General features: G+C 45.8%; 1 protein-coding gene across 1 annotated transcript; it reads right to left on the bottom strand.

Moving 5' to 3' along the window:
• Positions 1-144: 144 nt before the first annotated feature.
• SASH3 (SAM and SH3 domain containing 3) lies at positions 145-24468 on the bottom strand. Its single transcript, XM_034424077.3, has 8 exons — positions 24329-24468; positions 15369-15467; positions 13560-13694; positions 11976-12087; positions 10366-10514; positions 7114-7320; positions 2658-2808; positions 145-1059 (listed from the first exon to the last, which is right to left on the bottom strand). Exons 1-8 carry the CDS (start codon positions 24383-24385, stop codon positions 875-877), a joined length of 1095 nt encoding a protein of 364 aa, XP_034279968.2. The 5' UTR covers positions 24386-24468; the 3' UTR covers positions 145-874.
• Between the last annotated feature and the right edge of the window lie 1143 nt (positions 24469-25611).

The following is a 25611-nucleotide window of genomic DNA, read 5'->3' as shown; positions in this document are numbered from 1 at the left end:
CTCTTTCTTTCTTTCTTTCCTCCTTTCTTTTCTCCCTCCCTCTTTCTTTTTTCTTTCTCTCTTTCTCCTTCCCTCCCTCCCTCCCTCCAGAATATTTTACCTTTTAATTTTTCTAAAAACAATCCAGACATACAGGGTCAGATCTACACTCCAGAGAAAAATATGCTTTATTGGAAAGATCGGTACCCAGAGAATAGTGCTTGCCATTTCATACAGTAAGCCAGTTTAGAAATTGCACCTACCGGTCCTTCATTAGAATCTTGTCCTAAAGCTGCAAAACATCCCTAGCTGTTTACAAATAAAGTAGATCTATTGGAAAAGAAACAGAGCAGAGTCCCCCCACCCCCACCCCCATCCTTCCCAACTACAGCTACAAGAGTGGGGACTCCTCCTCAGCGACGGAAGGATGGAAGAAGCCCCAGCCCCATTCAGAAGTTCTTTGTCCATCTTTCTGGCGGTATTTGGATTGCGCAGAGCTGTCGTGGTGGTGGTGGTGTGGCAAGCAAACACTCTTTGCACCGAAGAGGAGACTTGGGCACACGGAGGCAGAGTGGAGTTCGGTTGCTTCTTGGGAAGTAATAGTAACAGTTGGAAGGGACCTTGGAGATCTCAACATAGGGCCTCCTCGCCACAGGCCAAACTCTGAAAGGGGAGCCTCTGGCATGCAACAGTCTGGCAACGGTGTCTTTGATGCAGTAATCAGTGCGGATTCTGGATCCGAGCCTTCTCCATCATCATCAGCCAGGAGTTGGAGCTGTATTCTTACTTGGCCTAAAGAGTTATCTTGGCAGGGGAAGGAAGCTCTTGCTTGCCAGCCAACCAACTAACTAACCAACCAACCGGGGCTCAGGATGCAGATAGTGGGGCCTTCACTTCAGCCTGAACTGGTCAGAGAATGGGATGGCAGCCCCTCCTCGAGCTTCACGTCTTCTTCCCGCCCACTGTCCAAAGTCTCCGCCCCTTCAAAACAGCCAGAATCGCGGGGAATGTCTTCTTTGAGCTCTCCGGGAAAGAGCTGACCTTCCAAGATGCCTCCTTCCTCTTCGGCCTCGCTGCTCGCTGTGTGAGAAGAGAGAAGCCAGCTGTTAAAAAGAACAAGAGCTGGGACGGTGCCAAAAGTGGAAACCCTGGAAAGGGAAGAAGGATGGTCTGGCCTGGCCTCATTTGTTCCTGGGTCGTCATGGGTGCTCCATCACTGGAGGTTTCTTTTTATTTTAAGAAGAGACTGGACAGTTGTCTGAAATGGCATAGGATCTGCTTGAGCAGGGGGCTGGACTAGAAGACCTCCGAGGTCCCTTCCAGTTCTATTCTGATTGATTGATTGGGTGAGAAACAGAAGTTTCCGTAACCTGGCTTGTGATGAGCAGGAGCCTCACGGTAAATGTTGAGACTGCCAAAAAATTCTACGGTGTGGCTTCCTACTATGGAGCCATGTTCACATGTTATGAGTTAAAGGTAAAGGTTTCCTTCGCACACATATGCGCTAGTCGTTCCCGACTCTAGGGGACGGTGCTCATCTCCGTTTCAAAGCCAAAGAGCCAGCGCTGTCCGAAGACGTCTCCATGATCATGTGGCCAGCATGACTCAATGCCAATGGCGCACGGAGCGCTGTTACCTTCACACCAAAGGTGGTCCCTATTTTTTCTCCTTGCATTTTTTACGTGCTTTCGAACTGCTAGGTTGGCAGAAGCTGGGACAAGTAATGGGAGCTCATCCCGTTATGCGGCAGTAGGGATTCGAACCGCTGAACTGCCGACCTTTCGATCAACAACCTCAGCATCTTAGCCACTGAGCCCCCACGTGCCTTATATCACATGTCATAGGAAACTACTACTTCAAGATTTGTAATAAGTCTATCCCAGGGGTGTCAAACTCAAGGCGTGGGGGATGGATCTGGCCCACAGGATGCTTAAATGTGGCCCGTGGGCTCACCCTGAAAACAGTGAAGGACCATCCTGTGGTGCCTCTGCCACCAAAAAGGGAGCTCGGGAGGGCCGCGTGCAGCCCTCCCTGGCTGTGTTTTGGACTGTGACAGCCTCCTGCAACCCTCTGCCGACGAAAACGGGGAGGCGCATGGCAGAGGGTTGCAGGAGGCCGTCGCGGGCGAAAACAGCGGCCCTCCCAAGCTACATTTTCACTGACAGAGGCCTGCAGGAGGCCGTCGTGGCCGAAAATGGAGCTTCAATGAGTGACATCGAGCTGGCCAGGCCCACCCTGGCCATGTCCACCCCACCCACAACCCTGATACTGCTCTCAATGAAATCGAGTTTGACACCCCTGCCAGTAGTGGGTTTCACTTACCTTCGCTACCGGTTCGGAACTGTGAGTGCGTGCTCGCGCATGGCACTTCTGCGCATGCATGGAGCATCCATGATGATGTCCGGGCGGGTGGGCGGAGCCTCCCACCACCGCTACCGGTTTGTCAGAACCGGGGCGAACCGGTAGAAGCCCACCACTGACCCCTGCTCTATCTCATCGCGGTCTAATCCGATTGATCAATTCGGGTTCGTGTCACAGTTGGTCTTTAATACCAAATGTGGTAGGATTTCAAGGTGAGGTTTCTTTTGCACCCAGAATTGGCCTCGCTTCAAGAAAGGAGCCTGACAATGGAGGAAGGAAGAAAGAAAGCTCTTTTTTGGGCGGAGAAGGGCACTTACTGTCATAATCCAGCAGTAGATCAGCGGCTGTAAGCAGCTTGGTGCGATGCTGTGGGTCAGTGATGTTTAATTCATTCAGATGATTCTCTTGCAGCTCCTTGAAGTCCTCCACGGTCTGGTAACCATTTAGTAACAGTGTAGAGATGTGCTCCTGAATGGGGAGGGGGGAAGAGACACAGTCCCGTTGTAATACTTGGGATAGATTACCTGAGGGGGTGGGAAGGAGTGGTTTTTATTTCTCTCCCTGTAATAGCAATCATGCTTAGACTTCTATCCCGCTTCACAGCCCTCTCGAAGCAGTTTAGAGAGTCAGCCTACTGCCCCCGACAATCTGGGTCCTCATTTGACGGACCTCGGGAAGGATGGGAGGCTGAGCCGGTTAGGATTGAACTCCTGGCTTCGTCTACAATACTGCAATCTAACCTGGAGTGGAGGCTAAAACATATGAAGAACGGTTGCAGGAACTGGGTATGTCTAGTTTAATGAAAAGAAGGACTAGGGGAGACATGATAGCAGTGTTCCAGTATCTCAGGGGCTGCCACAAAGAAGAAGGAGTCAAGCTATTCTCCAAAGCACCTGAAGTTGGACAAGAAGCAATGGATGGAAACCAATCAAGGAGAGAAGCAACCTAGAACTAAGGAAGAATTTCCCGATAGAACAATTAACCAATGGAACAACTTGCCTCCGGAAGTTGTGAATGCTCCAACACTGGAAGTTTTTAAGAAGGTGTTGGATACCCATTTGTCTGAAGTGGTGTAGGGTTTCCTGCCTAAGCAGGGGGTTGGACTAGAAGACCTCCAAGGTCCCTTCCAACTCTCGTTATTCTAATTCTAATTCTAACCACTGCACCACCAGGGAGGAGAAGGAGAAAGGGACTAAGAGGAAGGGAGGGAGAGTGGAATAGCAATAGCACATAGACTTATATACCGCTTTACAGTGCTTTGCAGCTTTCTCTAAGCAGTTTACAGAGTCAGCCTATTGCCCCCAACAATCTGGTTCTTCATTTGACCAACCTCAGAAGGACGGAAAGGCTGAGTCAACCTTGAACTAGTCATGGATTGAGGGACTCGAACTCTTGGCAATGTGAGCCAATGTGAGCCGAGTTAGCCTGCAATGCTGCGTTCTAACCACTACAGCTCTTGGAGAACCTAGAAGTGACTTAACTCCTACGTAAAGGATTTAGAACTGGGTGTGGTCCTCCAGAGATTGCTAAACGCAATTCTCATTGCTTGCGAGTTTAGTTTCCTATCCCAATTCACACCATCAAGGAGAACCTGAGATCATCTGCTTTTGTTTCATACAATAGAGTAACAGATTAACAGAGTTGGAAGGGACCTTGTAGGTCATCTAGTCCAACCCCCCACCTAAGCAGGAGACCCTACCCCACTTCAGACAAATGGTTATCCAACATCATCTTTAAAACTTCCAGTGTTGGAGCATTCACAACTTCTGGAGGCAAGTTTTTCCACTGATTAATTGTTCTAACTGCCAGGAAATTTCTCCTTAGTTCTAGGTTGCTTCTCTCCTTGGTTAGCTTCCACCCTTTGCTTCTTGTCCTGCCTTCAGGTGCTTTGGAGAATAGCTTGACTCCCTCTTCTTTGGGGCAGCCCCTGAAATATTGGAACACTGCTATCATGTCTCCCCCAGTCCTTCTTTTCCTTAAACTAGACATACCCAGTTCCTGCAACCGTTTTTCATACGTTTTAGCCTCCAAATGTTTGAAGTGGCCGTTTTTCTGGTTGCGTTTAGAACTTTTACATTTCTAGTTCTGTATCAGACAAAAGGAGTGGGAGAAAGTTGCTTCTTAAATACAGTAACTAAAAAAAATCCAAAAAATCCAGAGAGGCTGCAGCAAAACAATGAGTAATAATTGAGTGCTAAATGCTACCGCATTTGTTATGTGCATTAGAAATAGATTCTAACGATCCAAGACAGTTTTTTAAAAATAATAATTGTGGTTTAATCAACCTCAGATGGAGATTAGGTCTTATTTATCTTTTAAGATACAAAGCTTAATATTTTCAGGAAGAGGGTTTGAAAAAAATACCTAACATAAGGGAAGCACCTGTATTTAGTGAGTAGGTACATCTAAAGAAATATTTTTCCTCTTTTATGAAATATTTACTCTGCTGCTGATTGCAGTAGCTAGAAATGGGTATCAATCAGAGGTGGGTTTCAGCAGGTTCTGACCAGTTCTGGAGAACCGGTAGCAGAAATTTTGAGTAGTTCGGAGAACCGGTAGTAAAAATTCCGACTGGGCCCACCCCCATCTATTCTCTGCCTCCCGAGTCCCAGCTGATCGGGAGGAAATGGGGATTTTGCAATAACCTTCTCCTGGATTGGGGTGGGAATGGAGATTTTATAGTATCCTTCCCCTGCCATGCCCACCAAGCCATGCCCACAGAACTGGTAGTAAAAAATTTCGAAACCCACCACTGGTATCAATATATTGTTCTCCTGTTTTCTGCCATGTCCCAAAATGAAACTTAGGCGGGCACCCATTTTCTTAGTCTGTGGGGAGCTCAAAACATGGATGTGGTCCAGTGATGGGTTTGAAATTTTTTTACTACCGGTTCTATGGATGTGGCTTGGTGGGCGTGGCATGGCTTGGTGGGTGTGGCTTGGTGGGCGTGGCAGGGGAAGGATACTGTAAAATCTCCATTCCCACCCCACTCCAGGGGAAGGTTACTGCAAAATCCCCATTTCCTTCCGATCAGAGGCAGAGAATAGGTGGGGGCAGGTCCAGTCAGAATTTTTACTACTGGTTCTCCGAACTACTCAAAATTTCCGCTACCGGTTCTCCAGAATTGGTCAGAACCTGCTGAAACCCACCTCTGATGTGGTCCAAATCTCTGACACACAGCCGCTCCTTCAGTTCCCTTTTAATATTACAAGAGATGTTCAGCGAATGGACCAATGCCATTTCCTGTTTATAAAGTATTGTCCTGGCCAGGCACGCCATCAGGGTGTTGAAGGTGATGAGTAATGCTTTTCTGATGCAGGAGAATTGCTGGAAACTTCCTCACCCAGGTCACACCCAGGGCCCATTTAGTTCTGCTGAGTGTAGGTATTGGCCTTGGCCGCCCTCGTCCTCAGCAACTTGCCAAGACCATGTCTATCATCCATCACCCTCTACTCCTTGCTGGTGGAGAATGACCACACACCCTGACTTCTCAACGGGATCTTCCATAGTTTCACCGAGAGATGTCGGGGATTAAAACCACCTTCTGAACCATGTCTTATAAGGTGAAGGTAAAGATTCCCCTCGCACATATGTGCTAGTCGTTCCCGACTTTAGAGGGCGGTGCTCATCTCCGTTTCAAAGCCGAAGAGCCAGCGCTGTCTGAAGACGTCTCTGTGGTCATGTGACCAGCATGACTCAACGCCGAAGGTGCACGGAACACTGTTACCTTCCCACCAAAGGTGGTCCCTATTTTTCTACTTGCATTTTTTACGTGCTTTCGAACTGCTAGGTTGGCAGAATCTGGGACAAGTCACGGGAGCTCACCCCATTATGCGGTGCCAGGGATTCGAACCACTGAACTGCCGACCTTTCAATCGACAAGCTCAGCGTTTTAGCCACTGAGCCACTGCATCGTCTACTATACTACTACCTAATTAGAACCTAATTAAAACAATTAGATTCTATGGGTATGTCTAGTTTAATGAAAAGAAGGACTAGGGGTGACATGAGAGTAGTCTTCCAATATCTCAGGGGCTGCCCCAAAGAAAAGGGAGTCAAGCTGTTCTCCAAAGCGCCTGCGGGCAGGACAAGAAGCAACGGGTGGAAACTAATCGAGGAGAGAACCAAACTAGAACTAAGGAGAAATTTCCTGACAGTGTGAACAATTAATCAGTGGAACAACTTGCCTCCAAAAGTTGTGGGTGCCCCAACACTGGAGGTTTTCAAGAAGAGATTGGACAACCATTTATCTGGTATGGTATAGAGTTTCCTGCTTGAGCAGGAGGTTGGAGTAGAAGACCTCCCAACTCTTATTATTCTGTTGATGCTTCCAACCTTACATTTGTTTTTTTTTTAATTTGATTTATATGCCGCCCTTCTCCGGAGACTCAGGGCGGCTTACAATGCGTTAAGCAATAGCCTTCATCCTTTTGTACATTTATACAAAGTCAGCTTATTGCCCCCACAAACTGGGTCCTCATTTCACCTACCTTAGAAAGGATGGAAGGCTGAGTCAACCTTGAGCCTTGGCGAGATTCGAACCCTGCAGTAATTGCAGGCAGCTGGTCTTAATAAGCTTAATAACAGGGTGCCTTAAACCCCTGTACTACCAAGGCTCCTCACCCCACCACACCACACCTTCCCTTGTGAAATGGGTTGGGGCTGAGAAACAAACTTGCCCAAAGTCACCCAGCTTGGTTTCCTTTCTAAGTGGGGGACGGACGGACGGGGACTAGACATCCTACTGAGTCATTGTCGGGGCAACGTTCCCACCTCAAGGTTCATCCGTTGCAACAGTTCCTGCAAGGTTTTGGGCTTGGGCCTTTTGCTCCGGTGCCGCGAACAGGTCTTCGTAGCCGAGATGATCTCTTCAGGGATGATGCTGACGTAGATAAATTTGAAGGAGCCCACTTTGTCGTTCAGCAGGCCGGTCCAGGTTCCGACGGGAGGTTTTGCAATGATGTGGATGATGTCCCCTTTCTGTGCCAAATGCCATATCTTATTTATTCATTCATTTATTAATTCAATTTGTATACCGCCCCTCTCCGAAGACTCAGGGCGGCTCACAATGCATTTAAAATCATTATAAAAAAACATTTGAAAATTAAAAACATTAAAAACTCATTCACACCATTCATGGCCAGATCTCGTGAGATCACAAAAGCGAGATCAACGGCCCCAGGCCTGCCGGAAGAGCCAGGTCTTCACCGCTTTTCGGAAGGCCAATAGGGTAGGGATGGTTTGGACCTCAGGAGGTAACTGGTTCCAGAGAGCTGGGGCAGCCACAGAGAAAGCCCTCCCCCGCGTGCCCGCCAGCCGGCATTTTTTAGCTGATGGGACCCGGAGGAGACCAACTCTGTGGGATCTTACCGGTTGTTGTGAGTTATGTGGTAGAAGGCGGTCTCGAAGATAACCTGGCCCTGAGCCATGTAAGGCTTTAAAGGTAATAACCAACACCTTGAATTGTAACCAGAGACCAATAGGGAGCCAGTGCAGCTCGCGGAGAATTGGTGTAATGTGGGTGTACCTAGGTGCACCCACGACAGCTCGTGCGGCTGTGTTCTGGACCAACTGCAGTCTCCGAACACTTTTCAAGGGTAGCCCCATGTAGAGCGCGTTGCAATATCGTTAGTTCCTAGTACCTATGATGGCGAACTTATGGCACATGTGCCCGATGTGGCACGCAGAGCCATCTTTCCTGGCACACGAGCTGTCGCCCAACTCACCTGCAGCTGTGCATGCGCATGCGCCCCAGCTGGTGTTCAGGCCTCCGGTGCGCATGTGCATAATTCAGGGGATCCAGCTGGTCTTCGGAGCTCTCCTGCGCATACATGTGCATTTGTGCATGCATGTGAGTATATTATGTTTAGCGCATGCTTGCATAGATGGCGTTCGCGCACCTGCATTGCGCGGGCAATAACCACATGCATGCCCAGATGGTGCAATTGCGCACATAGCACACAGGGGAAGCTGCACAAAAGCCACTGCATGTGCCGATGGTGCAGTTGCGTGTGCAGCGCACAGGGGAGGAGCTGCATGTTAGCGCGGATAGCACGCGCACACACAAAGGGCGCCAAGCGTGTATCCGTTCGGCACTCGGTTAGTAAAAGGGTTCACCACCACTGGCCTAGTAGGTCTCTGGTTGTACAATTCAGCACAGTTATGGTTCACTCTGCATGTCACAATGGGCTAGTTTTGCACAACACGTTATGCCCTCAAGCTGTGGTTTTACAAACTTGATTCATGCAGCGCAGGAAGCCCAAATCAAAACAGGCGATGGGGTTCGTATGACGCTTATTCCTAAGAAACAACAAAAGCTGCACATTTCCAAAAGCAAATTGTGTCGCAATGCCGACTTCTGGAGAACGGCTGTGAACATCAAAGAGAAGTAATCTACTCTTCCCGTAGCGATTTCTGCACAATGTATTGGATTAATAGATTCTGCACGGATTTTCTTAATAAAATCAGAACAATATTTTATAGCAACGAGTGTCCCATCTTGGCAACTTTAAGAACTCTGGACCAGGGGTGAAATGTTCCTGGTTCGCACCGGATTGCCCGATCCGGTAGCGATGGCAGTGGGTGGTTCGGAGAACTGGTAGCAAAAATCTCTGCGCCTCCCCCATGCCCAGCTTTCTACAATTATTTCTACAACCTCTGCGGCTGAAAAAAATGCTTTTAAAAGTAAAAAAAAAGCCTCTGACAATCGCACGGCTCAGCTGGGATCGTCGGAGCCTTTTAAAAGCATTTTTTCTACAACTTCATCGGCTGAAAAAATGCTTTTAAAGGTAAAAAAAAAGTCTCTGATGATCGTGCGGCTCAGCTGGGAAATTTTTGAAAATGCTTTTAAAATGCTTTTGAAAAGAGGTTGTAAAAAAAATGCTTTTAAAAGGCTCTGAGGATCCCAGCTGAGCCGCACGATCGTCAGAGGCTTTTTTTTTCTTTTAAAAGCAAAAAAAAAAAAAAAGCTTTTAAAAGTAAAAAACAAAAGCCTCTGACGATCAGGCAACTCAGCTGGGATCGTCAGAGCCTTTTAAAAGCATTTTTTTTACAACCTCTTCGGCCGAAGAGGTTGTAGAAAAAATGCTTTTAAAAGTAAAAAAAAAAAAAAGTTGGCCACGCCCACCCAATCACATTACCCCCCCTCCCCTCCCCCCCCGCCACCAAGCCACGCTCACAGAACCGGTAGTAACAAATTTTACATTTCACCACTGCTCTGGACTTCAACTCTCAGAATTCCCCAGCCAGCCAGCCAGGAAGGGACATTAAATCTCCCAAACGGCCGCCAAAAAGCTCTTATTAACCCCAATATTCTGTGTGGCCCAGCACTGCTTCTTGAGCGGAGGGCCCTCTTCCTTTTCTGTGTATAATCTTTCCATGATTTTTCTCTTCCTGCTTTTCTTTTTCTTGCCACGGAAAATTAATTTGGGAAGAAGGAATACCTGCCCTGTGTTTTTCACTTGTGGCATTAGGAACACTCTTGGAAAGCTCCCTAGAGCAGGGGTCGGCAACCTTAAACACCAGTGGTGGGTTCCACTTACTTCTGCTACCGGTTCGGAACTGGGAGCACACGTGGGACGCTTCTGTGCATGCGCAGAATCTTCTGCATATGCGCAGAGCATCTGTGATGACTTCTGGGTGGGTGGGCGGAGCCTCCCGCTATCTCCACTACCAGTTCGCCTGAACTGGGGTGAACTGGTAGAAATGCACCACTGTTAAACACTCAAAGAGCCACAAAGGTCCTAACTGGAAGCCCCCCCGTTCAATTCTGGAGCCGACCAGAAATCCGGTTCCCCCACCATAGAGTCTTCTCCTAGCGTGGCATCCTTTTTCCTCTGCTGACCGGAAGTGCAGTCCCCACCCCCCCATAGAGTCTCCTCCTAGTGCGGCATCCTTTTTTCTTCTACCTGTCCTAACCGAAAGTCCTATCAATTGTGGAGCCGCAGCAGAGGGATGAAAGAGCCACATGCGGCTCCAGAGCCGCAGGTTGCTGACTGCTGCCATAGAGAAATGCAAAGCACTCACCTGAAGTTTCAGAGAGTCCTTGTCATAAGGGCTGGGAATAAAATCCGTGTGAACCTTGGCTTTTCCACAGAAGGGTCCGTTGTACGGGGTAGAGATGATCTCTTCCTTGCTGCAGTGGCTGCTCATGGTGGGACTGAACAATTCCCTTTCTAGAAGGGGACAAGAGCCAGGAGAAAGAAACGTTAGCTGACTCAATGGCAGCTTGGAGACGGTTTAACACAGGTAGTCCTCGACTTACAACAGTTCGTTTAGTGACCTGTTCAAAGTTACGACGTCACTGAAAAATGTGACTTATCACCATTTTTTTCATATCATTGCAGAATGACCCCCATGGTGACATGATCAAAATTCAGACCGTTGGCAACTGGCTCATATTTATGATGGTTGCAGGGTCCCAGGATCATGTGATCCCCTTTTGTGACCAAACAAAGTCAATGGGGAAACCAGATTCACTTAACAACTATGTTACTACCTTAACAACTGCAGTGATTCACTTAACAATTGCAAGAAAGGCGGTTAAAATGGAGCAAAACTCACTTAACAAACGTCTCGCTTAACGACATAAATTTTGGGCTCCAAAATTAGTCGAGGACTATCTGTACTGAGTTCGGCTTAGGGTGAGTTTCTCCATCCTATAAACTACCAGAATCGTTATTCTGCATATGCAGTTCTAGGGTTTGTTAAGAAATATTTGCACTTCATTCTATATTGAGAATGTATCTGCTGAACAAAACTCTGCATTGGTGACAGGAAGGGCATCCGGCCAGTAAACACTCAGCTCCATTCAGTTGCCCAGACTCCACCTCGCATGGGATTATGCGGTTGTTAAAAGAAGATGATGATTCTATATTAGATGAACCCTATCTCTGGAATATTATATCTGGTTCTGGACACGGTAAACCAGAATAGGTTTAGGAAAGGACTATCGGAGGCCAGAAGCTGAATCTCCTGAAGACAAGAAGAGGGATGGCTTGGTCTTGAGAAAGAGGAAGGAAAGTTATATTGAAGCTGTCTGTCATCTGCACCTCTATAACTGTCTGGTTGGGTTCTGCAACCCAACAAGGCAGACACAGACTTCAGAGGATAATTAGAACTGGAGAAAAAAACAATTGCTACCAACCTGCCTTCCATTGAGGACCTGTATACTGCACAAGTCAAAAAGAGGGCTGGACATAAATTGTTTCAACTCCTACCCTCAAAACGACGCTATAGGACATCGCACACCAGAATAACTAGACACAAGAACAGTTTTTACCTGAACGCCATCACTCTGCTAAACAAATAATTCCCTCAACACTGTCAAACTATTCACTAAGTCTGCACTTCTATTCATCTTCTCATCGTTCCCACCACCCATCTCCTTCCATTTATGACTGTATGACTGTAACTTGTTGCTGTATCCTTACGATTTATATTGATTGTTTCCTAGTATGATTTGATGGCTTATTTGTACTCTATGACTATCACTAAGTGCTGTACCTCATAATGAACGTATCTTGTCTTTTTATGTACACTGAGAGCCTATGCACCAAAGACAAATTCCTTGTGTGTCCAATCACACTTGGCCAATAAAGAATTCTAATCTAATCTAAGATGGGTGAGCCATTTACCGTTGGAGGCACTGGGGCTGTTAGTCTCCTGAGTTGTGACTGGAAAGATGGGAAGGTCTTCTTCAACAGGACTGTGGGCTGGAGACGCAGGAGTCTCGGATTCATCGTGTCCCTGCAAGACGAACGTGAAACCATGGAGAACTCTTTCTTCCCAAGACAGAAACACAGTTGGCCATGGTTGCTATGTTTGACCCTTGCTTCCTTTGAAGGCCTGCCTTCCATGAAGCCCAGGCCTGCTTTTTTGGGAAAGAGGAAGAGAGCATGTTGCACACACAAGAGCATTTAAAAAGAAGGAACTGCACGTTTCATACTCCACAGGTCAACAGGTTGCTGTTCTGAGCCAGCCTTAGCAGAAGCAAGAAACAGACTCCTTGTCACGAAAAACCCCTCTTTATTTACCTCTTGTGAATTAATGGCATTCACCCACCGAAAACAGTCAATAGTCCTTCAAAGAGTTAACTGCAGTAACAGACATTATCATTTCCTTGCAATCGTTGCCAGGCCGTGAGCTCCCAGCCGAAAGGCTGCAAAGTAAGTTCTGGCAAGCAGTCTTTGTGGCACGAAACACAATGAGCAAAATCTTTAGAAATACGAACGGTTGTCTCCTACGACAACCAACTCCCCTTTCCTTCTATTTATTCCCCAGCCAGGGAGGGGCCATTCAGCGTCCACATGTGCTTTGCTTCCCGAGTCGACTCCTTGTCCTCTGTTGCTCACCTTTCCTAACTGCTCTGGGCATACATGCATCTGGAACAGGCCCCAGCTATTCCTCCTCCTCACTCATATCAGCCTCCAAAGGCAGCTGCCTCTCCAGTGGCTCTATCAAATGTCAGACGGCCCTGGCTCTATCTCTGCATCTGACACAGAGCACCCATCGGAGCCTTCCCCAGACTCCAGAACTGGCCCAAGTTCCTCCCCAGCCTCCTCATTGTCTGAGTCTGCTGCCAGCTGGTGGGCCACAACTGTTGCTCTAAAAGGGGTTGAGGAGCAACTCCTGGTTGAAGTTATCTTCCCGGGAGCTCCCCGTTAATCATTTGCAACACGATACTTGATTCGCATCCACTCTTCTATGGACCGGCCAAATATCATTGCCCAGCTGTGCTTGGCACAAGTGGGGAATATAGTGAGATTTGGGGATATGAGACAAGAACAAAACAAAAGGAACTGTCTCATGGGGTAGAAAGGAGATTTCATTTCATGTAACCACCCTTAAATCTATTTTAGGCTATATAAAAAAAAATGAGGCACATTCGCGCTGCGGCTGGGTGGAGATGGGTTCAGTGTCTAGGTAGCAACAGAAGCCCGCATCCTTGGGTTGGTTACCTGCTGAAGAGCTCACGAGCAGAACCTGCAAGCCTTCTCTGTTGCATGCTCTTTTTTTTTCTGCTTTCACAAAACCACACAGAGAAGGAAGTGTGTGCGTGTGTATGTAAGAGAGAGAGCATGCAAATAGGTTTAGAGGAAGAAGTTAAATGCTGGGCAACGGTGAGATAGTGAGACTTTTTGGAAGGAGGCATCCTATACAACTCTCTCGCTCAAACACACACAAATCCCGGGTGGAGTGGACACGGTTTCGTCTCTCACCTGATCTACCAATGTTTTAGCGACTGCCTTGCCCGTCTTCCGGTTCATGGTCCGGGAAATGGCGGCTCTCCATCTCTTGCCCAGCTTTGAGCGTCCCACGTCATCCGGGCTAGGTGGTGGGTTACCTTCAAGAACCTGCAGAGAGAACCATGGACCTTGGCTTTCCAGGAAGGGAGAAGATGACTCCTCATTGGTATGGGCTTGGATGAATTGAATTCAGGAATGGACCTTCCTAGTTTGGGCCACTGATTTTGAACTCAATATCACATGGAGTCTGCTTTTCAGAAAGCAAACAGTTTCTTTGGCCAACCAGTAGGCTACAACTATAGGTAGTCCTGAATTTACCACTTGTGTAGTGGTCATTTGAACTTAAGATGAGCTTGAAAAAAGGGACTGATGACCAGTCTTGTCCTTCTCAGTGCAATCATAGTGCAGATAAAAATTTGGATGCTTGGCAACATTGTGTTAACCATGATGGCAGCATGTCAGAATCACATGATCATCATTAGTGATCTTACCAGTTGACTTCCAACAAGCAAAGTCAATGGGGGGGGGGGGTAACCAGATTTATTTAATAATTAATTGTGTGATTTGCTTAATGAGCGGTGCCAAAAAGGTCATAAAATTGGCCATGGTTATGGCTTAGCAATGGGTGGAAGTTCCCAGTCTTGGTCATAAGTGGAGAACTACCTGTAAGGCAGGGGTGTCAAACTCAATTTAATTGAGGGCTGCATCAGGGCTGCGGTTGACCTTGGGGGGTGGTGGTTGGGGGGGCATGGCCAGCTGGGTGGGTGTGGCCGGCTGGGTGGTCGTGGCCAACTGCATGGGCATGGCCAGCTTGACGCCATTCCCCAAACTGCTGGCATATTTCCTCTTTGCACTGGGTAGACTGGGCCGAAGCCATACTGGCCCAATATTTCCTCTTTGCATTGGGTAGACTAGGACGCAGTGGTGGGTTTCAAAATTTTTTACTACCGGTTCTGTGGGTATGGCTTGGTGGACGTGGCATGGCTTGGTGGCCATGGCATGGCTTGGTGGGCGTGGCTTGGTTGGCATGGCAGGGGAAGATATTGTAAAATCTCCATTCCCACCCCACTCCGGGGGAAAGATCCTGCAAATTCTCCATTCCCTCCCCAATCCAGGGGAAGGTTACTGCAAAATCCCCATTTCCTCCCAATCAGCTGGGACTTGGGAGGCAGAGAATAGATGGGGGTGGGGCCAGTCAGAATTTTTACTACCGGTTCTCCGAACTACTCAAAATTTCTGCTACCGGTTCTCCAGAACTGGTCAGAACCTGCTGAAACCCACCTCTGCTAGGACGGCCCCGCGGGCTGGATCCAACCACATCGCCGACCACATCGGGCCTTGAGTTTGAGACCCCTGCTGTAAGGTTAGTGCGATGGAGAAAGTTAAAGATACGGTTGGGAAGAATTTGGCTACTGATAAGAGAGGGACGTGAGCCAGGATTGGTGGCAAAGGGGGACGATGAGAAGCCAACCGAGCTGTCATTGAAAGGGCAGAAGAGAGGAGCCCAAGCAGAGGTGGTATTCAGCCAGTTCGCACAGGTTCATGCGAACCGGTAGCGGCGATCGTGGCTGGGCCCGCCCACCCACCCACTCCGGCTCCAAGTCATGCTATTTAGGCACGTTTTCGAGACTGGGTGCATGCACAGAAGGCACGCGAGCAAGCAAAGCGCATGCACGAAAGGCTGGGCACATGCGCGTACACCATGCGCGGGGTGAACTGGTGGTAAAGGTAAGTGAAACCCAACCCTGAGCCCCAGGTTTGGGGAGACGGATAGGGTGTTACCTCTTCCTCTTCGAGGCTGAATGCCTTGTTGTTCGCCAGCGGGGAGCTGGGTTTGGATTTGCCAAAATCTTTGAAACTGCTGGACCGCTGCAGCGACAGCTGTGGGGAGAAAGAAGGCAGAGATGGTCAGGAATAGCATGGATTGCAGAGCAGAGAAAGCCAACGGGAATCTTGCAGCCCTCTCCATTGTTTTTTCTTTTCTTTTCTTTTCTTTTCTTTTCTTTTCTTTTCTTTTCTTTTCTTTTCTTTTCTTTTCTTTTCTTATTATTTTATTTTATTTTATTTTATTTTATTTTACTTTATTTTATTATTTTATTTTATTTTATTTTATTTTATTTTATTTTATTTTATTTTATTTTATTATTTTATTTTATTTTATTTTATTTTATTTTTTATTTTATTTTATTTTATTTTATTTTATTTTATTTTATTTTATTTTATTATTTTATTTTATTTTATTTTATTTTATTTTATTTTATTTTATTTTATTTGGCCGTCGGCCAAACAATGTCGGCTGACGACCCCCAGGGGGAGGGCGTTCTCTGTGGGAGCCCCGACCCTCTGGAATGGGCTGCCCACTGAGCTCAGGACAGCCCCCGACCTTCTTTCCTTCCGCCGCGAGCTGAAGATGTGGCTCTTCCGCCAATTAAACTGATCCATTTGGGGGTACACTGGTATAATTTTAAATCGTTTTTAATTGGGTTACTGATTTTAATTTGGTATTGTATTGTGATTTGTATTGAAGTTGTCATTTTGTAAGCCGCCTTGAATCCCTAGGGAGAAAGGCGGCATATAAATCGCAATCAATCAATCAATCAATCAATCAATCAATCAATAAATTTTATTTTATTTTATTTTATTTTATTATTTTATTATTTTATTTTATTTTATTTTATTTTATTTTATTTTATTTTATTATTTTATTTTATTTATTTTATTTTTTATAGCCGCCCATCTCACATCCGTGATTCTGGGCAGCTTACAGTATTCTCGGCGAGAGGAGTTAGCAGATGGAACTGCAAGCCAGAAGTGGATGGAGTTGCCCGGAGACCATTGTTCTTTTGCCTTCTCCTTCCCTCGGTGCCTCTTACACAGGAAGGCAAACATGTGTGCACAGATGTGGCTCCCTCCCCCAGAAGAAGAGGCAGTCAATCAGCGAGAGCTGGAAGATGCAGAAGGTTACATAAAAAATATTAAGTCCTACTTCCCACCTCCGTTTCTTCTAAACCGGTTCCTGTAGCTGAAAATACACACATTTCGCTGCCTATTTGCCCTGCCCCCACCCCATCCTCTGATGGAACCTGTCACTTTTCAGATTATATTCATAAGTTTATTTGTCAAGCATGTATAACAAAACAGGTAAAAGTATAAACATAATTTGAATACATGAAAAAAGTAAGAGTAAAAAGGAATATTAGGGCAGGGACGGAAGGCACGCCCCTTACAGACCTCTTAGGAAAGGGGTGAGGTCAACAGTAAACAGTTTAAGGTTAAAGTTTTGGGGGTTTGGGGAAGAAACTACAGAGTCAGGTAGTGCATTCCAGGCATTGACCACTCTGTTACTTAAGTCATATTTTCTGCAATCGAGTTTGGAACGGTTGATCTTGAGTTTGTATCTATTATTTGCTCGTGTATTGTTGTGGTTGAAGCTGAAGTAGTCATTGACAGGAAGGACATTGTGGCAGATAATTTTATGTACTATGCTTAGGTCAGACTGAAATCGGCGTAGTTCTAAGTTGTCTAAGCCCAAAATTTGAAGTCTGGTGGCATAAGGTATTTTATTGCGGTTAGAGGAATGGAGGACTCTTCTCGTAAAATATCTCTGGACTCTCTCGATTGTATTTATGTCCAATATGCAGTGAGGGTTCCAGACAGATGAGCTGTATTCAAGAATTGGTCTAGCAAATGTTTTGTATGCTCTAGTTAGTAGTACAACATTACCAGAGAAGAAGCTATGCAAGATTAGGTTAACAACTCTTCATGCCTTTTTGGCAATGTTGTTACAGTGGGCTCTTTACAGATTTTAGAAATGAGTTATACCGGTAATTATAAAGTCCTTGGGACCAGGTCCTGTTCTTTGGTGTGCCTGCCTGCCTGCCTGACAATGGAGGGATGATTATAATAATGAGGCTGATGTTTAAGGAAGAACAGGCTAAACCCTCAACTTGGAACAAGAGCAGCTTTTGACAGAGGTGGAATGGCATGGTGGAATTATGACTCAATATCAGAGGCGGAAGTAAGACTTCTTCAGAAAGATGAACTCTAGAAGATTGTTAATTAAAAAGCCAATGTGATGTGGTGCTGGGATAGGAGTCAGGACACTTGGGGGTCAAGCCCACACTGAACTATAGAAACTCATTGGGTGATCCTGGACCATTTGTTCCACTGGTGGAATTCATTTTTTTTTTACTACCGGTTCTGTGGGTGTGGCTTGGTGAGCGTGGCATGGCTTGGTGGGCGTGGCAGGGGAAGGATACTGTAAAATCTCTATTCCCACCCGACTCCAGGGGAAGGTTACTGCAAAATCCCCATTTCCTCCTGATCAGCTGGGACTTGGGAGGCAGAGAATAGATGGGGGCGGGGCCAGTTAGAATTTTTACTACGTGTTCTCCGAACTACTCAAAATTTCTGCTACCGGTTCTCCAGAACTGGTCAGAACCTGCTGAAAAACCCACCTCTGATGGCAGGGGAAGGATACCGCAAAATCCCCATTCCCTCCCCACTCCTGGGGGAAGGATATTGCAAAATCTCCATTCCCATCCCACTCCTGGGGGAAGGATATTGCAAAATCTCCATTCCCACCCCACTCTGGAGCCAGCCAGAGGTGGTATTTTCCAGTTCTCCAAACTACTCAAAATTTCCGCTACCGGTTCTCTAGAACCTGTCAGAACCTGCTTGATTTCACCCCTGATTTGTTCCCTTTCAGCTCAAACGATTACAAGGGACTGAGGTGAAAACATGGAAGAGGGATCGCTATATAGACTCCCTGGCTCCTGAATGAAAGGCAGAACAACAGAGTTGCAAGGGACCTTGGAGGTCTTATAGTCCAACCCCCTTTTCAGGCAGGGAACCCTATACCATTTCAGACAAATGGTTGTCCAATCTTTTCTTAAAAAGCTCCATTGTTGGAGCACTCACAACTTCTAGAGGCAAGCTGTTCCACTGGTTAATTGTTCTCACTGTCAGGAAATTTCTCCTTAGTTCTAAGTTGCTTCTCTCCTTGATGGGTTTCCACCCATTGCTTCTTGTCCTGCCCTCAGGTGCTTTGGAGAATAGCTTGACTCCCTCTTCTTTGGGGCAACCCCTGAGATATTGCAACACTGCTATCATGTCTCCCCTAGTCCTTCTTTTCCTTAAACTAGACATACCCAGTTCCTGCATCCATTCTTCATATGTTTTAGCCTCCGGTCCCCTAATCATCTTTGTTGCTCTTCTCTGCACTCTTTCTAGAGTCTCAGCATCTTTTTTACATCATGACGACCAAAACTGGCAGGCTGGCAATTTCATACATAGTTACATGAAGGGAAAAGCTTTTGATGCTCTTTCTTTCCAAGACCAAATCTGGGGCTTCAAATAGCATCTCGCCTCTGCCTAGCCATTTCTGGGTTGTTGTTTTTTTTGCAATTTCATTAAAAGGTGTTTTTTTAAAAATGCTTGTGTATTCCTACCTCCTGGGGTACTCAACGAATGAATTCCAAGAGCAGAATTGTCTTCGGTACCTCTACACATCTGTATAGGACAGGGGTCGGCAACCTTAAACACTCAAAGAGCCACAAAGGTCCTAACTGGAAGCCCCCCCATTCAACTCTGGAGTCAACCAGAAGTCTGGTTCCCCCACCATAGAGTCTCTTCCTAGTGTGGCATCCTTTTTTCTCTATCTGTCCTAACCGAAAGCCCTATCAATTGTGGAGCTGACCAGCAACAGGGAGCCGCAGCAGAGGAATGAAAGAGCCACATGCGGCTCCAGAGCCGCAGGTTGCTGACCCCTGCTATAGGAGAAACCACCTGGTCAGCACTGCTCACTTCTGAATACTGGGTTGTCCGGATGCTTTTTCTAAGTTGATCTAGCTATGTTCTGACTGACTGCCCCTCCCCCCTCCTCTGCAGCTCTTTCTCTTTCTCTCTTTTTTTGCAGAGTTGCTCAAAATCGACACGTAGATCAATACCGTGCAGAGGAAGTGGGTTAGCATCAGGTGACTAGCAACTGCAGTTTCCAGAATCCAGACACCTGGGAGAGTAGCAAAAAGCAGCAATGGGGGTGGGTTGATTTCTGTTTTTTTAAACAACAACAGCAACAAGGGTCTGTAGAAACCCACTTTCTGCAGAAACCAAAGAACCAATTTGGTGTAGTGGTTCAGGCACTAGGTTAGAAACTAGGAGGCAGTGAGTTCTAGTCCTGCTTTGGGTACTGACCTGGGGCCAGTCTCTTTCTCTCAGCCTTAGGAAGGAGGCAAGGGCAAACCACTTCTGAAACTTTGTTAATCCAGGCAAGGAGGAGGAAGAGGAGGAGGAGGAGAACTTGTTCTGTTTATAGAAGCTTTTGCTAAATCAAAAACATAGAAGCAGAAGGAGAAGGAGAAGGAGAAGGAGATGGAGAAAGAGGAGAAGAAGAAGAAGAAGAAGAAGAAGAAGAAGAAGAAGAAGAAGAAGAAGAAGAAGAAGAAGAAGAAGACGACACATGTTCATGCCAACAGGTGCATTGCCCACTTTTGGGTGTTCCTGGAAAGGCATGTGCTGAGAGCCCAGAAACCCAAATACATGCCTCAGTGCATATGGGTGAGTCCAGGATGCTGAGGTGAGAGAGGCAACTACAGGATGCTGAGCTGCAACCTTAGTTCCACATTCAGATACGCCCATGCAAATATCAGTTAGCAAGAACTAAGCGAGAAGTCAGTCTTCTTCCTTGGAAGAGCAGGAACTACAGACCATTGACCTAAATATACCACTAACCCTTAGCGGCAGCCCCAGCCACTATTCTGGAGGCCCCTTACATTGCAGGGGGGACACCCTGTGATGTTTGCAAAGTTTGTCCCCAAATTGTGTAGCTGCTACTCTCTGAAAAACCCAGAGGCTATTCGAAGACTCCCTGACTGCAAGTTGTAGCTTGGTATGCATGCAGTAGACTGAGATGGACACCTTCCCCTGAAATTAACCTGTTGCCAAGCTGATTTTGTGTTGACATTAAGCTCATCTCTTCAAACTGTAGAATTGGGGTCCTTGAAAGAAGGGGAGGAAATAAAGGGAGATGATAAAGGAGATGTATTTTAAAAAAGGGGTTTTAAGGAAGACCCAACAAGCAGAGAAACTGGTTTTATAGGTGGCACCTCCCCTTCACAAGATTAGCATGAATGAATAAGGGGAAATCCTCGATATGCTGGAAGTGTGGAGAGACCGTTGGGAATTACTACCAGATGTGGTGGGAATGCAAAAATTTTGGAATTTACTAAAGAACTGGCTGGAAGAAATTTTGTCAACAAATATAGAAGTCAAACCGGAATTTTTCTTACTGGGAATTATAGAAAGAAAATATAAGAAAAATAGAAACTATTTATTACTGCATATACTTACAGCGGCACAAATAGCCTTCGCTCAAAAATGGAAAGAGAAAGATATTCCAACTGAAGAGGAAATATTACTGAAAATCTTTAACTGCGCAGAAATGGACAGACTCACTTTGGAACTCAAGGATAAAAGCGAAACTAAATACTACAAAATCTGGGAACAATTTTATGATTGGATAGATAACAAGAGGGTAGCCAAGACAAGTGTATAGTGTTAGAACAAAAATATAGATGTTATTATAGATAAATGTATGTTTAAGAACTATATGTTTATATGAGTACTAATCTTATTGTAAAGTGACGGAAGATGTTTGGAAACCAGTGATGTCATATCTATGTCCAATGTTTTTTAAATTTTGTATTATTAATAAAAAAGCAGAGAAACTGGTTTCTTTCAGCCCTTCATCCTTGTTTTTAAAACAAAGGTTAATAGTTGCTTGCTAAGCTTATATGCATTATGCTAAGCCACTGTTTATCTTAAGCCTACCTTACTTAAACCAAAACTGGCTGGGTCCATACAACTTTCTATCCAAACCAGGATTTACAAACAACAGCTAATTTTACAGAGTAAGCAGAGTAAGCTAAGCCTTGACCATAAGAGGTCGCATTGCATGGCTCGGCAATAACAGAATAACAGAGTTGGAAGGGACTTTGGAGGTCTTCTAGTCCAACCCCCTTCAAGCAGGAAACCCTACACCACTACAGACAAATGGTTATCCAACCTCTTCCTAAAGATAATCTACAGTCTTCTCACATTCTGGTAGGAAGCTGCTTCCAAGGGATTAAACTTGTGCATCATCTTGTCTGAAATGGCATAGGATCTCCTGCTTGAGCAGGGGGCTGGACTAGAAGACCTCCAAGGTCCCTTCCAGCTCTATTTTGATTGATTGATTGATTGATCTTAAAACAGCAACAAAAAAAGAGAGGTTTATCTGGAAATGCAGTTGAGTACCTCAGTACTCAACTGTTTTGAAACTCATCGAAGTTGGTACTCAGTGCATTTTGACGTGAAAATTTTGTCTTGGTACTTGTTGTTTGTTTGGTACTCAACGTACAAGCGAGAACATATCAACGTTGGCTGCCTTGTGACTCATGATGTTATTTCTTACAGGAATAATTTGTTTGGTACTCATCGTTTTTGGAACGTATCGCACTTCTCAGAACCAATTAAGGATGAGTACCAACGTATTAGTGTACGCCATTGGCCCCATAAATCTAACTTTACAACAAAGGTAGAATTGTGATAGTACTCATAGTTTTGGTTTCTTGTCTGGGCTAGCTCGAAGAGCTGACGGTCCAAGAGGATGCTATCTATGATTGATGGCTCCAGAGGCTACTGTGAGATCAAAAAGAGGCAGGGTTGACAGGGCAAAATATAGAGTTTGAACACGAAAGAACCCTGAGCTGTCTTTTGGTTACTGGAATGGAATATAGATCATACATGTTGTGAAAGCTCCAACACTGGGAGTTTTTAAGAAGATGTTGGATAACCATTTGTCTGAAGTGGTGTGGGGGGGGGGCGGGAAATCCGAATCCCCAAGAATAAGTTAGAAAAGTAGAAAAAGAAAGGGAGGAATGAAGGAAAAGAAAGAAGAAAGGGAAGGGAAGGGAAGGAAAGGAGGGGAGAGAGAGGAAGGAAGGAAGGAAGAAAAGAAAGAAAGAAAAAGGAAAGGAAAGAAAGAAAGAGAGAAAGAAAGAAAAAGAAAGAAAAAGAAAGAAAGAAAGAAAGAAAGAAAAAGAAAGAAAGCAAGAAAGCAAGAAAGCAAGAAAGCAAGAAAGCAAGAAAGAAAGAAAGAAAGAAAGAAAGAAAGAAAGAAAGAAAGAAAGAAAGAACTTGTGAAAAGTTAAAAGTTGGATTTTGGTACAGCACAGGTAAGGAATCCTTATGATTGGAGGAAGATCATTCTGTGTTCTAACAGTAGATTCTGGTGGATTACTGGAACAGTCCTGATGTTAAACCCAACCTCACTACCCAGAGACTTATATGAGTGCCACTGTTATCACGAAACTTGTACTGACAGCAGAAAGCAGCACAGCCAAACCACATCCAAGCGCTGTTATTCAAAATGGTTCACGTCTTTGGGCAGTTACAATATCCCCCCTTCTCCCTCTGCAGAATGCATCTCTCACTCCTTGCATGCCCCCTCTTCATTAGTGTGACCCACACACCTTACTGCTCCAGCTGCAAGAGCTCTTGAAAATGCTTTGGGTGGTTGTGACGGCATCCCCGATGGAGTGGACCTCTCTGCGCCACGTGGGTAGATCAAGAATAGAAATAGAAGAACAGAGTTGGAAGGGACCTTGGAGGTCTTCTAGTCCAACCCCCTGCCTAAGCAGGAAACCCTACACCACTTCGGACAAATGGTTATCTAACATCTTCTTAAAAACTTCCCATTTGGAGCATTCGCAACTTCCAGAGTCAAGTTGTTCCACTGATTCATTGTTCTAACTGTCAAGAAATTTCTCCTTAAGAAAAGAGAGAGGTGGTAGGTTTGAGGAGAAAGATTGCTGTACAATAAAAAAAAAATGAAATGGAAGCAAGGCAACCCTGAACAAATATAAAGATATTAAGATAAAGAATGAATTGTTTAAAGAATAAAAGAGAACAAATATGAATAAATAGCAATAATTAGAATTTAAGGGCAAATGAAGATGTTGTTCATGTAAGCAAGCATAGAAATATTGAGACATGATAAAAAAAAAGGGGAAAAAGATTTTGGCAAAAACTGTAATTGAGTAAAATGTATTTGAATTTGATTAATTGTATAAGATAAGATATGGCCAATACTCTGTAGGGGTAAATGTGGGGGAACCAATAAAACTTGTTTTTTTTTTAAAAAAAATTCTCCTTAGTTCTAGGTTGCTTCTCTCCTTGATTAGTTTTCACCCATTGTTTCTTGTCCTGCCTTCAGGTGCTTTGGAGAATTGGTTGACTCCCTCTTCTTTGGGGCAGCCCCTGAGATATTGGAAGACTGCTATCATGTTACCCCTTCATTAAACTAGACATACCCAGTTCCTGCAACTGTTCTTCATATGTCTTAGCCTCCAGTCCCCTAATCATCTTTGTTGCTCTTCTCTAGAGTCTCCACATCTTTTTTAGAAGGGACACAAGAGCTTGATGACAGCATTCAAAACACAGAGGGGGCAACTGGTGTGGATGCCTCTAAGGGGTCAGGCAGGGCTCAAATTCCCTCTGTGGTCTCTTTGATTCTTCATCTCCTAACTTGACACAAAGCATCCCTCTCCAAAGTCCTACAAACTCTACATTTGGAATGTCTACACCCAAGGTAGGGAAGGGAATCCATGCTGCCTTCTTCATTGCCTTGTTGCAGTCCATCTCAATGGATCAGCCGGGCAGTTGCCCTGCGAGGGCTTCAGACAGACCTTCCCCCAACTCACCTTCCTCTTTTGGACCGTGTCTTTCTCGCTGGCATTGGATGGCTTCCGACGCAGCATGGTGCCACCTCCAAAGAGCCTTAATTCATGGATGGGTGATGCAGGAGGACCGCCAGAGAGAGAGAGAGAGCAGAGGACCGCAAGAAGCCCAGAGGCCAGGAAACAGGCAGGAAATCAGTGCATCACATGGACCTCCTTTCCCAGCAGCTGGGCCTCTGCAAGAGTTGAAAGCGAGACCCAGCCCTGCGCTTGCACATTTTGAACAGGAAGGAAGTGGCAACCTGACGTTCATGAGGACTGGCCTCGTCTGAAGCTACAAAAAAAGATAGATGACTTTGGGAGGGAGGGAGGGAGAAGTGTTTTGGGGCAGCTTTTCTTTTTAAAGATTTGTGGATCTGAACTCCCAGAATTCTCCAACCAGCACTGACTGGCTGGGGAATTCTGGGAATTAAAATCCACACAGGCTTTAAAACCAAAAAAGCTTCTTCAGCTCTGACAGGATAGTGGGGAATGGAAGGATTGATATGCCTTGCAGACAGCTGGTCCTTAGCATCCTTTTAGAGGGTCGTTGAAGCGCTTGGAGGTTTATCTGTGTCCTCAGGGTCACCTGAGTAGCGCAAATGGTTCCTGTAGTCTGCAATTTTTTCCCCTCCGGAAATCCATTCTTACTCCCACACCGTTCAAAGGCTGTTCATCCCAAATTGTATAGCTAAAAGTCTGGTGTCTGCAAGGAATAGCAATCCTTCCACTCCCCACTATCCAGTCAGAGCTGAAGAAGCTTCTTTGGATGAGAAGCGAAATGCCTTCAAAGAAAAACAAGAAAGTCCAATTGCTTCCTGAAAAAGCACCTTTGGGACAACCATGACCTGGATGACTGAGAATCTCTACAGACCACAGCAGTGGTGAAATCCAAATTTTTTTACTACCGGTTCTGTGGGTGTGGCTTGGTGGGTGTGGCTTGGTGGGCATGGCAGGGAAAGGATAATGCAAAATCTCCAACCCCGCCCCATTCTGGGGCCAGCCAGAGGTGGCATTTGCCAGTTCTCCGAACTACTCAAAATTTCCGCTACCGGTTCTCCAGAACCTGTCAGAACCTGCTGGATTTCACCATAGACCACAGGCTTTAAAATTGTCAAGGTTGGACACCTCTGATGTAGGACAAGGCTGAACACTTTGGTTTTATTGAGATTGGCAGAACTATCAGAATGTATGGACATCCACCAGATGGCAGCAGAGAGAACATCTAACCCTTTGCTACCCTCTTGTGGTCATCTGGATCTTTGCAG

The sequence above is a fragment of the Pantherophis guttatus genome, chromosome 12 (genome assembly GCF_059756535.1).
Source record: "Pantherophis guttatus breed Tessera chromosome 12, ASM5975653v1, whole genome shotgun sequence".
Classification (NCBI taxonomy): Eukaryota; Metazoa; Chordata; class Lepidosauria; order Squamata; family Colubridae; genus Pantherophis; species Pantherophis guttatus.
The sequence above is the reverse complement of the archived record's forward strand: the minus strand, read 5'-3'. Positions and strand labels throughout refer to the sequence as shown.